The sequence below is a fragment of the Mus caroli genome, chromosome 8 (assembly GCF_900094665.2).
Source record: "Mus caroli chromosome 8, CAROLI_EIJ_v1.1, whole genome shotgun sequence".
Lineage (NCBI taxonomy): Eukaryota > Metazoa > Chordata > Mammalia > Rodentia > Muridae > Mus > Mus caroli.
The window spans coordinates 86,723,066-86,736,903 of record NC_034577.1 but is presented as its reverse complement, the minus strand read 5'-3'; the positions used below and the strand labels follow the sequence as shown (position 1 = coordinate 86,736,903).

Below are 13,838 nucleotides of genomic sequence, written 5' to 3'. Positions count from 1 at the left end.
GGGGGGGGGGGGGGGGGGGGTTGTGCAACCACAACCAGGTCAAAGTAGGAGGACAACCTGAAGGATCTGGTTCTCCCTCCACCTTGTGGGTTCTGGGGATCAAACTCTGCTCCTCAGGATGGCCAGCAGATGCCTTTACCTGCTAAGACATCCCTTGAGTTCAGTTTACAGGTTTGTGTTGGGCCAACACCCATAGCTATCCCTAGCCAAATGTGGCTCAGAGAGCTGCAGGTTGGCTATGTCTGTTGGGCAGTATGCTATGTAGCAATGAAGTTTCTGGAAGTAAACTGCTGAGCCAGGAGAGGAGAGGAGAATTCAGAAGGCTGAGCATTTAAAGCTGCTGCCTTGGGAGGCTGGGAGAAGTTTGGGAGCATTAGAGCGCTTTATACAGTCAGTGTTAGAGCCACTTCCTTGGGGTGCAGGGTTGGGTAGGTGGCTTCCCCTCTCTGAGTTCCATTCTTCTTGTGGATAAAAAGTGTAGGTGCAGTGCCTCCCTCATAGGGTGGCACAATTGCTGTCGCTGTTTTCTGTGTGTTGGCATGGGGGTTGCATCAGGTGACTAAGGCGCTGGGGAACATTGTGAGCAGCGCCCCCTGCTGTTGATTCCTCCGAGACTCTCTGAGACACTGGGACTTTGACCCCAGATGTCAGAACAGAGAAGGGAACACCAGATCACGAGTGTGTGTGATGTACTGGGATCCTGTAGAGTAAGTCAAGGTGTGACTGGGTTACTGTCACCCATTTTAATCATAACAGGTGTGATTGACAGGTGGCCGTCAAGACAGGGTGAGGCTTGGAAGATGTATGGAAGGTATATGGCAGGTTCCCGTTTCTGATCGAATCCAGAGCAAGCCAAACATTCATCCATTCCCACAGTCACTCATTCATTTGTCCCTTCATTCATTCATTCATTCATTCATTCATTCATTTGTTCCTTTGCTTTTAACTTGGGATTTGAGCCACTGTGTGACAGGGCTGGCAGGCCAACTGGCCCATTTCTTCAAGTAACAAGATAGGCATCTTCTCTCTGGCTCTCTTCCACCTAGAGATGTTTTCTGTAAGAGTGCAAGTTGGCTAGGATTAGGGCCAATCTACTCAAGTAGGTCATCTGCCAACTAAGGGCATATTAGGAGGTCCTGGGGGTTTAGGGTTTCACCAGACAGAGCCTAGGTTTGGGAGCAGAGATCAACCATGGCAACCATGCACCCTGAAGTCAAGCTGTCTGAACTGAAATCCCAGTCCTGGTTTGCATTATGACTTTGCATTATGGTCTTGGTAGAGCAAAATCTTACCATAGCAGGTTCACCCGTGGGAAGCATGCCCACCGACCGCAGCCCAGAAAATGCCCTGGGGCCTGTGGGCCTCCTGACAATTACCATCATTCCCGTCTCAGCAAACACTAGCCAAGCTCCTGAGGTGAGGGCATAGATTCTCACTCGGGTGTAGACCATGGGTAGTAGTACAAGGGAGAGCTACAGAATAGCATCATACCCAACATTCAGAAGAGAAGATGGAGGCCAAGAGGAAATTGACCCAACCACATCACACGATCTGGTAGGGCAGGGCTGGAGCAGCCTCAGTGGCCATGGGGTGTGGGACTCAGCCCTCTTCTGTTCCAGGGGGAGATTGGCCGAGAGATGTACATTATCCAGGCGGGGCAGGTGCAGGTGCTGGGCGGCCCAGATGGGAAGGCTGTACTGGTGACACTCAAAGCCGGATCGGTGTTTGGAGAAATAAGGTCAGTGGTGGTAGGTGGTGTGTGTGAAGGTGGTGGGGAAATGCATAGTTGAATGAATGGGAACAAAAGCCAAGCCACTGGCTGGCACACATCCGTAGTTCCAGTGACCAGGGAGGCTCATAGGAAATCAGCCTGAAAGAAACAGTAATATTCTATTGCAAACCCTAAACAATTCTAGGCATGATGGTGTACACCTTTAATCTCAGCACTGAGGAGGCAGAGGCTGGCAGAGCTCTTTGAGTGTTCAAGGCCAGCCTGGTCTACATAGTGAATTCCAGGACAGCTAGGGCTACATCGTGAGATCCTGTCTCGAAACAAAACAACAGCAGCAAAAACGTAAAACAGTTTCTCTAAAACCACAGCCTCCAAAGGGCCTCATTTCCCTACCTTTCTACTCCAGCTTGCTGGCTGTCGGGGGCGGCAACCGGCGCACGGCCAACGTGGTGGCCCACGGCTTCACCAACCTCTTCATACTGGACAAGAAGGATTTGAATGAAATTTTAGTGCATTACCCGGAATCTCAGAAGTTACTGCGGAAGAAGGCCAGGTACAGATTCCCTTTGTTTTTTTCTTTTCAGGTTCTGAGCAGTGACTGGGAGAAGGAGGTGTTCTCCTATCTCTGTAAGACCATGGGATCGGATAGGGGTGTAGGCACAATGTTACTGTGCCCTGAGTCCTCTCTCTCCCTCCCCCTCCCCTGGCTTATTCTCTCCCCCCACCTCCCACTCAATCATTGGCTGATCAGTTCTATATTGACCAGTCAGGGAATAATTGGGAATTCAAACAGGAGAAGAGGGTCCAGGAGACAGCATAAGAAAACAGAAACATTTGACTAGCTCTCATGTAATGTGCTAAGTTTATTTGCTGGGCTTGCCTTCTGGTTTAAGGCTCTACCCATCTGACTATAGTTGATATTGATGTTTTTGTGACAGAGTCTCACTGTGTAGCCCTACCTGGTCTGGAACTCAGAGTCACCTGCCTCTCCAGGGCTGGAATTAGAGGCATGGGCCACCATGCTTAGCTTAGTGAACTTCCGGTCTCAGCTTCTTGAGGGCAATCTCAGGTGTGTTCTGCCATGACTGGCAGGATTGGGTTTTTGTTGTTGCTGTTGTTGTTGCTGATTTGTTTTGATTTTTGAGAATATAAAATGTTAACAGTACTCCTGAAGTACAAAACTGTATGCTCAGGAAAGTGTCACAAGTCCTCCTTCGCCTGTCATCTGCCCCTATAAGGAGCTAAATACATTAGGTTTGGGGATATTTTTGTTTTCTTTCTTTAGTGCCCAGGGTCTTGTGCATACTAGGTGGATGCTCTATCCTGGAGCCTAGCCTCCAGCCTTTAAGTTTGTCATATTTGATTTGTATTTGGGGCAGGATCCTGCTCCATTGGCCAGGCTGCCATTCCTGTTGTAGTCCAGGTGAGCACCGCCATCTCCGTCTCCGTCTGCCTCAGCCTCCTAAGGAGCGGGGCTCACAGGCCTGTGCCACCTGGTCTGCCTAGCCTCCTTGACTCCCACGTTTTCCAGCTTGTGTTTTCCTCTTTTCAAAAACAGGCAGGCCCTTGGCTGTGTTCTTACTTCCGGTTATGTGGATGATAGCTTATTGTCAGCTGCAGTCACAGACAGCCTTCCCTCCGCTCTCCTCCCCTTCCTTCCCCCACAGTGAGCACTTGGCATAGTGCCAATGCTTTACAACTATGAATAGCAATGCAGGTGTGTGTGTATGTGTGTGTGTGCACACATGTGCATGTGTGCGTGCGCATGTGTGTTTGGATTTTGAATTGGGCAGTAAGTTATTTTGTTTTTAGAAGAGAAGATTTCTGCTTTCTAGTCCTTCAGATGAGATTTCAAACAGAGCGGCATCCTATGGTATAGAAACCTTCGGGAGGGGTGGGGTGGCTGGTGACACCCAAATCCCTTCTTTGTGATGTACTGGCTGGGTGAATTTGCAAAATTTCCTTGACTTTTCTTGGGTTAGTTTCTGCATCTATAAAATAGAAGTCACCATCCCCTACTTTGTCTGTTGTGAAGATTAAGTAAGCTAGTCCAAGCCAGGCATGGTGGCACACCCAGCACTGGGTAAGGTAGAGGTGTATCTCTGTGAGTTCAAGACTACCCAGGTCTATATATTGAGGTTCAGGACAGCCAGGATAACCTAGTAAAACCCAGTCTCAAAACAAAACAAGACAAAACACAGTAAGACAACGCCATCCATGTTAAAAATGTAATAGTGTGTGTGTGTGTGTGTGTGTGTGTGTGTGTGTGTGTGTGCGCGTGTGTGTGTGTGATCTTATAGCCCAGGCTATCTTGTAATTTACTCCCTATATAGCAGAGACCCGCCTTGAAGACCTGTGTGTCCTGTGTCTTTCTCCTGAGCACAGAGACACCCTCCCTCCTCATCCAGCCCAGGCCTGTGTTTGCAGATTTCCTCTTGCTAACACTTGGAGATCGGTGCTCACTGGTAGACGGGTTCCAGCCTGGGATCACGGAGGCTGATTATCCTTTTAAGAAAGATTTATTAGGAGAGTTATTAACACTATGGATGGACAGACAGACAGCAGCATGGCAGGAGCTCTTTACCTGAGCCTTTTGGGGAAATGAGGAGGGACATGAGGATTCTCCTGGAATCCAGGCATCGGGGAGTCAGTTAGGAGCCTAAGGATTCACAAGCAGGCCCTGGGTAAAGGGTTTGCTGTTTCCTTTCCAAAAGAAAGGAGGCTGCTGCAGGTGGGCGTGGTCTGAGCAGCAGTCTGGCTCAGATTCTAATAGCAGACCCTTGTGATCACCATAGACTTGCACAGGGTGGCCATAGACCGGGTCCTAGTGTGTGCTGTAGCTGGTGTCGAACAAGGTGATACCCTTCCCCTGAGCAGATCAGTGCAAAAGGAGGGATGTTGTTTGGGCTCTTGGTTTCAAAGGTTTCATTCCATGGTTGCCTGACCTGGCTGGCTGCTTTGGATCTATGGTGAGGAAGGACCTTATGATGGGGACATGTGCTCAAAAAAAAAAAAAAAATATATATATATATATATACACACATACATGCACACATATGCATACATACATACATGTACACATACATGTATATACAAATGTATAGATAAATATGTACACAATATATTGAGGGGGGAGGGAGGGAGAGTGAAGGAAAGAGAGAGAGAGAGAGAGAGAGAGAGAGAGAGAGAGGCAGCCAGCCAGATAGATTGAAATCCCAGATCCTCTTCAAAGTAACACTCCCAATGACACATCTTTGTGAATGGACTTTTCTCATACATATATTCTAGTCTCCACTCTCCCACCTCATGTACTTTCCAGAGCAGAGGCCTGCCTGGATCATGGAGAATTCCATTCACATAGACAGGTCTGCCAGCCATGACTCAAAGCTGAGCAGCCAGCAGCTGTCACCTCCGTTGCTCTTTGTCACTCCAGCACCACACCGAGCCTCCCTGCTGCCTGTCATGCGTGAATTATGGACTCACATGACAGAGGTGACAGCGCTTGGGCTGCTGGCGAGCCGGCTTCCAAGCCTTCTGACGGATGATCACGCTTGTGTCTCCTGGGGAAAGCCAGGGAGAAATGCAAATCTCAGGCGATTAATATCACCGCACGCAGTTTAAGCCCATTGGCTCTGATTTGCTAAGCAGCCGGCAGCAGCCTCATTTAAAAACAAAAACCAAACACACTGAGCTGGCACCCTGATGAATGAATTTGCCAATTAGCAGTCTCACCCACTAGACTGCAGGCAAAATTCAATTGTTCTTGAGCCAAGCTGTTCATCACACGTTGATAGCATGAAAAATCCCTAGTAAAAAGTGCAGGTTCTCTTGATGGAAAATTCTATCCTTATTCAAAGAGACAGGGTGCTGGGTCACACCTGATCCCTCTTCTGCTTCTGCCTCTGCCACTTCCAGGCCACCTGGAGCGCGTCTGTCCCTGCCCCCGCCCCTGCTCTGAGCTTCAGTTTCCCCCATTTTCAGGGGCACAATAATCCCAGTCTTTTTTTTTTTTTTTTTCAGATAAAGCAGAGAGGGGGCCAGGATGACCTTTATAACAATCCCTTTTGTGAGAACTAGATCATTCCTTCAGGACCCTAAAGACTTCCCAACACTCTCAAAGGTTCCATGCTATCTCCCTCCCAGTTTCACCATGAGCCTATGAACCCTTAGAGATACCTCCAACCACACTCAAACTATAGCCTTCAGTCTGTCCCGTGTGACCTCAGGCAAGTTAACCAATCACTCCTAACCCCGGGGTTCTTATCCCTGTGGCACAGACAGTAAGCTTCACCCCATTGTAGCAGTTCTAAGCATCCATCTATCATGAGCACACAGCACCCTGAGATCACTAACCAAAGACAGCACCAACCACAGCCATCACATAGCTACGCGGAGGGTTCTACGCAGGCGCAGGTGAGGAATTCTACTGCGGCACACGTGGAACGGACATGGGTGTGTCTCTCTTTCAGGCGCATGCTAAGAAATAACAACAAACCCAAGGAGGAGAAGAGTGTGCTCATCCTGCCCCCGCGTGCGGGCACCCCGAAGCTCTTCAATGCTGCCCTGGCTGCTGCAGGAAAGATGGGCCCCAGGGGAGCCAAGGGCGGCAAGCTCGCCCACCTGAGAGCCAGGCTCAAGGAACTGGCTGCCCTGGAGGCAGCCGCGCGACAGCAACAGCTGCTGGAACAGGTAACATGGCCCGGCCCTGGCTCTTGCCCCTTAGCAGGTTTGTTTCAAGAAGGCCCGGGACTTGTAAGAGCCGGCCACACATTCAGTGTTGAGCCTTTCTGTCTCCTTTACAGCAGCAGGCCTTGTTTGGTTGGAACTGACAGAGACAGGTTCAAACCGGATAGATAGAGAAACCTGGTTGGCATCTCCCATAGGCCGAGGCAGGATCGCTATGGATTCTAGGTCAGCTAGGGCTACATAGATTAAGGGCAGTCTGAGCTGTATGAGGCCCTTTCTCAAACATCCCCCAAATAAGAAATTATGTTAGAGAATAGGAATATGATCCCTAAACTATCCCTAGTAGCTGGGCATCCGTAGCCCACGCCTGCAATCTCAGTATAGGAGACGCTGAGGCAGGAGGATCCTGAGTTTGAGGCCAACTTGTGCGCCACACCAAATTTAGGGTCAGCCTGAGCTACATATGGAGACATAAAACAAAACAAATTCCCCAAACGTGCTGGCCTCTCATCCTCAAACTTCAACTTGTTGATACTATATTGTTTCTCCTACACAACCACGATGTCGCCCTGCCAGGCTACTTGCTTTCACCCATTGTGCACCCTGTCCTCTGGATGCCCCAGAAAGTGGGGGCAGGTTGGCTTGTAAGATCTTCCCGTGCCTTGGAAAATCACGCCTCATGTGTCATGCTCTCTGGGTTTCAGGCCAAGAGCTCGCAAGAAGCTGGGGGAGAGGAGGGCTCTGGAGCCACAGACCAACCTGCACCCCAGGAACCACCAGAGCCCAAGGACCCCCCGAAGCCACCAGCGCCACCAGAGCCCTCAGCCCAGAGCTCTTCACCGCCAGCCTCAGCAAAGCCCGAGGAAAGCACGGGGGAGGCAGCAGGGCCCCCGGAGCCCTCGGTGAGGATCCGCGTGAGTCCAGGCCCTGATCCGGGGGAGCAGACACTGTCGGTGGAGGTGCTGGAGGAGAAGAAAGAGGGGGCGGAGTGAGGTGCATGCAGCGCCCAGATCCCATCCCCAGTCTTTGAACCACCCGCCTCACCAAGCGTCCCAGCCAAAGGGCGCCTTCTCACAGGCTTGTAGAAACGCTCACATTTCACCTGGTGGTAGTGATGCCCTCGAGCTCCTGCCATTCCCGGAGCACCCTGCTCCCCTCCTGAGGTTGCTATATTCAAGAAGAAAACCTGCCTTGTACTTCTCAAAGATTTGAGGAGAGAATAAAGAGGGCTCCAACATCAAGGAGAACTCTACTAGACAAATCAAAGGTCGATGATTTGGTAGGGTCTCCACCAGAAGCCACCCTCTGTTTAAATGGTGAAGAGCTGGAGTCCCACTGAGCACCTGCAAACCCAAGACCGGGAAGACCCAAGCAGGATAGTCCTTGGTTCAAGGGCAGCCAGGGCTATATAGCGAGACTCTGCCTCAAAAGAAAACAGTAGCAAAATTGCTTGAGGAGTTCCCAGGCACCTCTTGACCCCTTTGGGGTCCAAAGACCCTTTGATGGGGGGGGGGGTTCGCCTAAGACTATTGTAAAGATCAGATAGTTACATTATGATTCACAACAGTAGCAAAATAACAGTAATAAAGTAGCAATGGGAATAATGGTTAGGGGTCACCACAACACGAGGAACTGTGTTAAAGGGTCACAGCGTGAGAAAGGTTGAGAATCACCGAGCCAAGCTCATCCAGATCCCAGCAGTAAACACAGTTGTCTAGCTGATGGCAGGGCAGGTGATCTAGCTAATGGCAGGGCAGGCGATCCTGGTATTCCTTGCTCCGGGTAGTGATGGCTGCATTATCATCTTAGCGCCCTTGAAAGTATTGCTTATCTTAGTAGGTAACGATATCAAGAGCTCTCCACGCTACTCTGGTCCTAGCATTTAGAGAGTATGCTTGTAGCTGGGTGTCATGGAGGCAGGGGGATCCGCCTGGGCTAGATAGCAATATCCCATCTTTAAAAGGAAAGGGGGAAGTATATTGGTTCATTGGTGATGACAGCACAGTCCATGTTTAAATGCGTGGTGACATCTCAGCCACCGCTCATCAGTGAGCCATTGGATTGTTTCTGATCTCACTCTATCAAGAATAACATGGCAGGGCCATTGAGAGAGCTCAGTGGGCAGAGGCCCTTGCCACCCTACCATGCAAACGTGATGACCTAAGTTAAATCTCTGAAACCCATGTGAAGCTGCAAAGTCGTCTCCACCAGCTCACAGTAATAAACTCATCTTGTACACATGGGGTTTGGCTCACTAGGAAGCACTTACCTGGCCTGTGTGACTTCCTGTGTGATCCTCAATACCAAAAGATGAACCTCACACAGAGCTAATCTCTCACTAGCACACCTTATTTTTTTTAAGCGATGTGGGGTGGGGTCTGGGAGTCTAGTCAGTTTTGTTTTTGTTATTGTTAGTTTTTTTTTTTTTTTTAACCCTAACATCCTTAAGCAGCATCCTCAGAGCTGCATCCTATGTTCTAAAGCCCGGGCCCTGAGAATGCTACCCGCTTGTGGCCAGTATTTCGGATGCTCCTACAAAGTAAACATGCCACCCTTCAGTAAACAGTGGCATGTTTCCCTGGCGCCTCCACATGAGAGCCTGCTTCATGCGGAATCTGTTTTCTGTGAATGCACCTACTTTTAGATGCTAGCCCTTGAAAATATATTGCTTATTATATAAAGCAAGAGGTTCCCGCGGTTCCTGGGAAGAACATTAATTTCGAAATGAGATCGGCAGTGTCTTAATTTCACTGAGCTATCTCATTTATGGTGAGACTCACAGAAACAAGATGTTAGGTAAACTGAGTTGGAGACCGGCACTAATCTCCAGTCTGAATTGGACTGGCTGGCCACTGATGTAGTCCAGAGATTGCTGTAACCCTGAAGTCTGAAGAGAACACGCAAGTGTGCCCATTGGTTCTCTCCTCTTTTAATCTCCTTGTTGTGTCTTGCATTGATAATTTGATTGATAATGAATAGCATACCACTTTAAAAAAAAACCATATAAATATTCTAAATAGAACTAAAACCAAGAAGCTGCTTAAAAACTTCATTATCAAAATATGCTCAGCCATCGGAACTAGTCCAAGCTGTTTCCACAGCACACAAGAATACTTTCTGTACACGCCGGCTTTCACAGTACAGCTCATTTTAATTAAAGAGTTTAGACAAACGTTCCTGGGTTGTGGATTCATTTTAAAACTAGCAGCTGGCACCAGGTGTGACAGTGCACACCTGGAATACCAACATTTAGAAGGTGGGAGAAGGAGGGTCAAGAGTTCAAGGATGGGCTGGAGAGGTGGCTAAGCAGGTAAGAGCACTGACTACTCTTCCAAAGGTCCTGAGTTCAAATCCCAGCAACCACATGGTGGCTCTCAACCACTTGTAATGAGATCTGACACCCTCTTCTGGTGTGTCTGAAGACAGCTACAGTGTACATAACATATAATAAATAAATCTTTTTTTTAAAAAAAAAGAGTTCAAGGCTAGCCTCAGCTACTATTGAGGCCAGCTGGTATATGAGACCTTGTCTCAGATGAACAAGTGAACAACAACAAAGCCAACAAGTGGAAAATTACAAGGCTGGCTTGGTGGCATATACCTGTATGCCTAGTCCTGGGAGGATGAAACAGGAGGGTTGAGAGTTCAAGGTCAACCTGGTGAAATAAGGATACCCTGTCAAAAGGCAAACCAACCAAAAGGCTCTTGTGAGAGGAAGGAGCAAGAAGAGGCAAGTAGGACTGGAGGGATGGCACAGTGGTTAAGAGCACTGACTGCTCTTCCAAAGGTCCTGAGTTCAAATCCCAGCAACCACATGGTGGCTCACAACCCTCCATAATGAGATCTGATGCCCTCTTCTGGGGTGTCTGAAGACAGCTACAGTGAACTCACATATAATAAATAAATAAGAAGGGGCAAGGGAAGCAGAAACTTCATCCTAAAGATAAACTGGGTGGCCGTGGAGAAAGACAGGCAACTGGTAGACCTGTCTACAGGACTAGCTCAAAACACCAGAGGGCTGGCTGTTCTGGTGAGATTCCTCTTCCTCCTCCTCCTCCTCCTCCTCCTGAGGCAGGGATCAGCTGTGAATAGCACATCCATTTTACTACTCTCCAAGGAGGGTTGTGGCTGGCCATAGTTTTGAGAGAAAACCTATTGTTTAAGACTAAATTTCCAAGCCAGGCAGTGGTGGTGCACACCTTTGATCCCAGCACTTGGGAGGCAGAGACAGGCAGATCTCTGAGTTCAAGGCCAGTCTGGTTGGTCTACAGAGTGAGTTCCAGGACAATCAGAGCTATACAAAGCAACCCTGTCTTAAAAACCAAGAAAAGACTGAACTTCCATCCAGGCCTGATAATAAGGAACAACTTAGGAAGTTGTGATCACCTGCGAGAGGCTACTCCAGCTGTCACAGAGAGAGGGCCAGTCATTGACAGGCTGGAAAATTCAGGTGACAAGAGGTTTGATTTTGTCGTGAAGGGTACTGTGAATGCTCAAGTGGGTGAAAGCTGAGTTATCTCCTTCCTGCAAGCATAGCAGAGTATCATTAATAGTGTCAGGAATAACTTGCCCATGGGATAGATCCTGAGTTGGGCCATTCATTGGTTGGCCATTCCTTCAGTCCTTGCTTCATCAGCTGTACCTGGATTTCTTGCAGACTGGATAAATTTTGGGTTGAAAGTTTTGTGGGTGGGTTGATGTCTCTATAGCTCCACTGGAGTCCCTGCCTGGATATAGGAGGTAGCCTCTTCAGGTCCCATATCCCCAAGGCTATGAGTCACAGCTAAGGTCACCAATAGAGTGGTTCTTGGGCACCTCCCCTATCCCAGGTCTCTGTCTCATTCTGGAGATGTCCCCTACCTCCCCAGCCCCATCAGTTGCAGATTTTTATTCATTCTCATGGCCATTTGGCCATCTCTCCTGTCCCTCCCTCACATTCCCTTCCCCATCCCCTCTCCATTTGATTTCCCTCCCTCCATCTTCCTCTTATGACTATTTTATTCCTCCTTCTAAGTGAAATTCAAGTGTCCTCACATGGGCCTTCCTTCTTGCTTAGCTTCTTTGGGTCTGTGGAGTGTAGCATGGGTATCCTGTATTTCATGGCTGATGTCCACTTATCAGTGAGCGCATATCATGCATGTGCTTTTGGGTCTGGGTTACCCCACTAAGGATGACATTCTCAAGTTCCATTCATTTGCCTGCAAAATCCATGACGTCTTTGTTTTTAATAGCTGAATAGTATTCCATTGTGTAGATGTACCACATTTTCTTTATCCATTCCTCTATGAGGCTCCACCAAGCAGCTAACTCAGACAGATACAGTCACCCACAGCCAAACAATGGATGGAGCTTGGGAACTCTTATGGTGGAATAGAAGGAAGAACTGCAGGTCCAAAGGGGATAGGAACTCCACAGGAAGACCAACAGAGTCAACTAACGTGGACCCTTAGGGCTGAGACGGAACCACCAACCAAAGAACAAACCCAGGCTGGATCTAGGCACCCTCATACATATGTAGCAGATGTGCAGCTTGGTCTTCATTTGGGTCCCAAAAGACTGGAGTGGGGGCTATCCCAAAAGCTGTTGCCTGTCCATAGGATGTGTTCTTCTAGCTGGGCTGCCATGTCTAGCCTCAGTGGGCAAGGATGTGCCTAGCCATGCAGAGATTGAAGTGCCAGGGTGGGGGAATACCCAGGAGGGCCCCACCAGCTAAGAGGAGAAGGGGAAGTGGGATGAGGGAAGGATTGTGAGGGGAGGTGACTGGGAGGGGGCAGTGAGGTGGGCTTTGAGGTTTCAAAAGCCCACAGCAGTCCCAGTGTCTTGCTCTCTCTGTCTGCAACTGGCAGATCAGGATGTAGCTCGTAGCTCTCCAGCACCATGCCTGTCTGCTTCCCACCATGACGATCATGAATTAATCCTCTAAAACTGTAAGCAAGCCCCCCAATTAAATGCTCTTGTGTTTAAGAGTTGCCTTGGTCGTGGTGTCTCTTCACAGCAATAGGACAGTGACTACGACAGGTATCCATAAGCCTGGGGTCTGGGGTAGATCAGCCTCTAGAGCCAGACCTACCATGAGGTTCGCTGCTAGGGAGCAGAGTGCTCTGAAGCTCCAGCGGACTGCGAAACCATCCCTAGCTTTATCTATCCAGATTGAATGCTGAGTGGGTTGTGAAGGCATAGGGACTGGTTCTCCCACGCAGAGCTCAGCTGTTCGCTTTCCCCAAATACCAGAGCACTCCACTTGGGAGACATCCCCTGCTCAACACCTTATTTAGTCACCCTGGAGGGAAAGGGAAGACTGGGGAACCTCCAGAGAGTGAGAGAACCGGCCCAGCCCACAGACTGCAATACTAAGTGTGGCCAGCAGAGGGCGATGATCCCATAATCCATGAAGAAAGGAAACTGCTAAAGTGATAGCTGTCACCTTTCCACACGGCCTCTCCCCACTCCTCTACCCCCAACTATATGGGGCAAGATTCCAAAGTGCTTTATTCTGACTCCTCCTTGTTAAAAAAAAAAGTTTTGTTAGTAAACACTTTGTGCCCACTCAGTATTTCACATTACAGTGCATTTTTTCTTCTTTTCACGGTAATCACCTTTCCTCTATAATTTTAAATTTATTTTACTTTAATTTTTAAAAAAAAATTTCATGTTTTCACTCTCTATTCCCCTTCTTACATTTACCTTAGTTATGCAGTTCTCATTATGGGGCAGTCCTTTTTTTTTTTTTTTTTTAAGATTTAGTGTGTGTGTGTGTTTGTGTATGTATGAGTACCCACAGAGGCCAGCTGAGGGTACTGGATGCTATGGAGCTAGAGTTACAGACTGGTCCGTGTGAGCCACCTGCTGTGGGTGCTGTGGACTGACCTGGTCCCTCTGCAGGAGCAGGAAGCAGTGTCGGCAGCTGAGCCATCTCCCTAGCTCTCCATATTCTTAATCTCTCCCTCTTTTCTCTCCCTCTTCAAAATAGTGGCGCACGCCTTTAATCCCAGCACTCGGGAGGCAGAGGCAGGCGGATTTCTGAGTTCGAGGCCAACCTGGTCTACAGAGTGAATTCCAGGACAGCCAAGGCTACACAGAGAAACCCTGTCTCAAAAAACCAAAACCAAAACCAAAAACATAATAGCTCTCATTTCCTTTCTAAACCTTAGTTTACTAACCGAGGCAGGACTCTGACCCAATAAACAGAAAGACTGTTGTTGGGTAAACAGAAAACTAAACCCAATATTCCTCAAACATCTGCAAAATGGGTTTCTGTTTACCAGATGTGGTGGTTTGGATAGGCTCGGCATGGGAAGTGACACTATGAGGAGGTGTGGCCTTGTTGGAGTGGGTGTGGCCTTGTTGGAGTGGGTGTGGCCTTGGGGTGGGTGTGGCCTTGTTGGAGTGGGTGTGGCCTTGTTGGAGTGGGTGTGGCCTT

General features: G+C 48.8%; 1 protein-coding gene across 1 annotated transcript in view; it reads left to right on the top strand.

Moving 5' to 3' along the window:
• Cngb1 (cyclic nucleotide gated channel beta 1) overlaps positions 1–7,648 on the top strand; it is a 64,744-nt gene extending 57,096 nt beyond the window's left edge. Inside the window, exons 29-32 of the mRNA XM_021169699.2 lie at positions 1,620–1,738; positions 2,139–2,285; positions 6,202–6,421; positions 7,123–7,648. Coding sequence (XP_021025358.1) covers positions 1,620–1,738; positions 2,139–2,285; positions 6,202–6,421; positions 7,123–7,410 — 774 coding nt within the window. The 3' untranslated portion in view covers positions 7,411–7,648. The remainder of the gene's footprint in view (positions 1–1,619; positions 1,739–2,138; positions 2,286–6,201; positions 6,422–7,122) is intronic.
• The last annotated feature ends 6,190 nt before the right edge of the window (positions 7,649–13,838 follow it).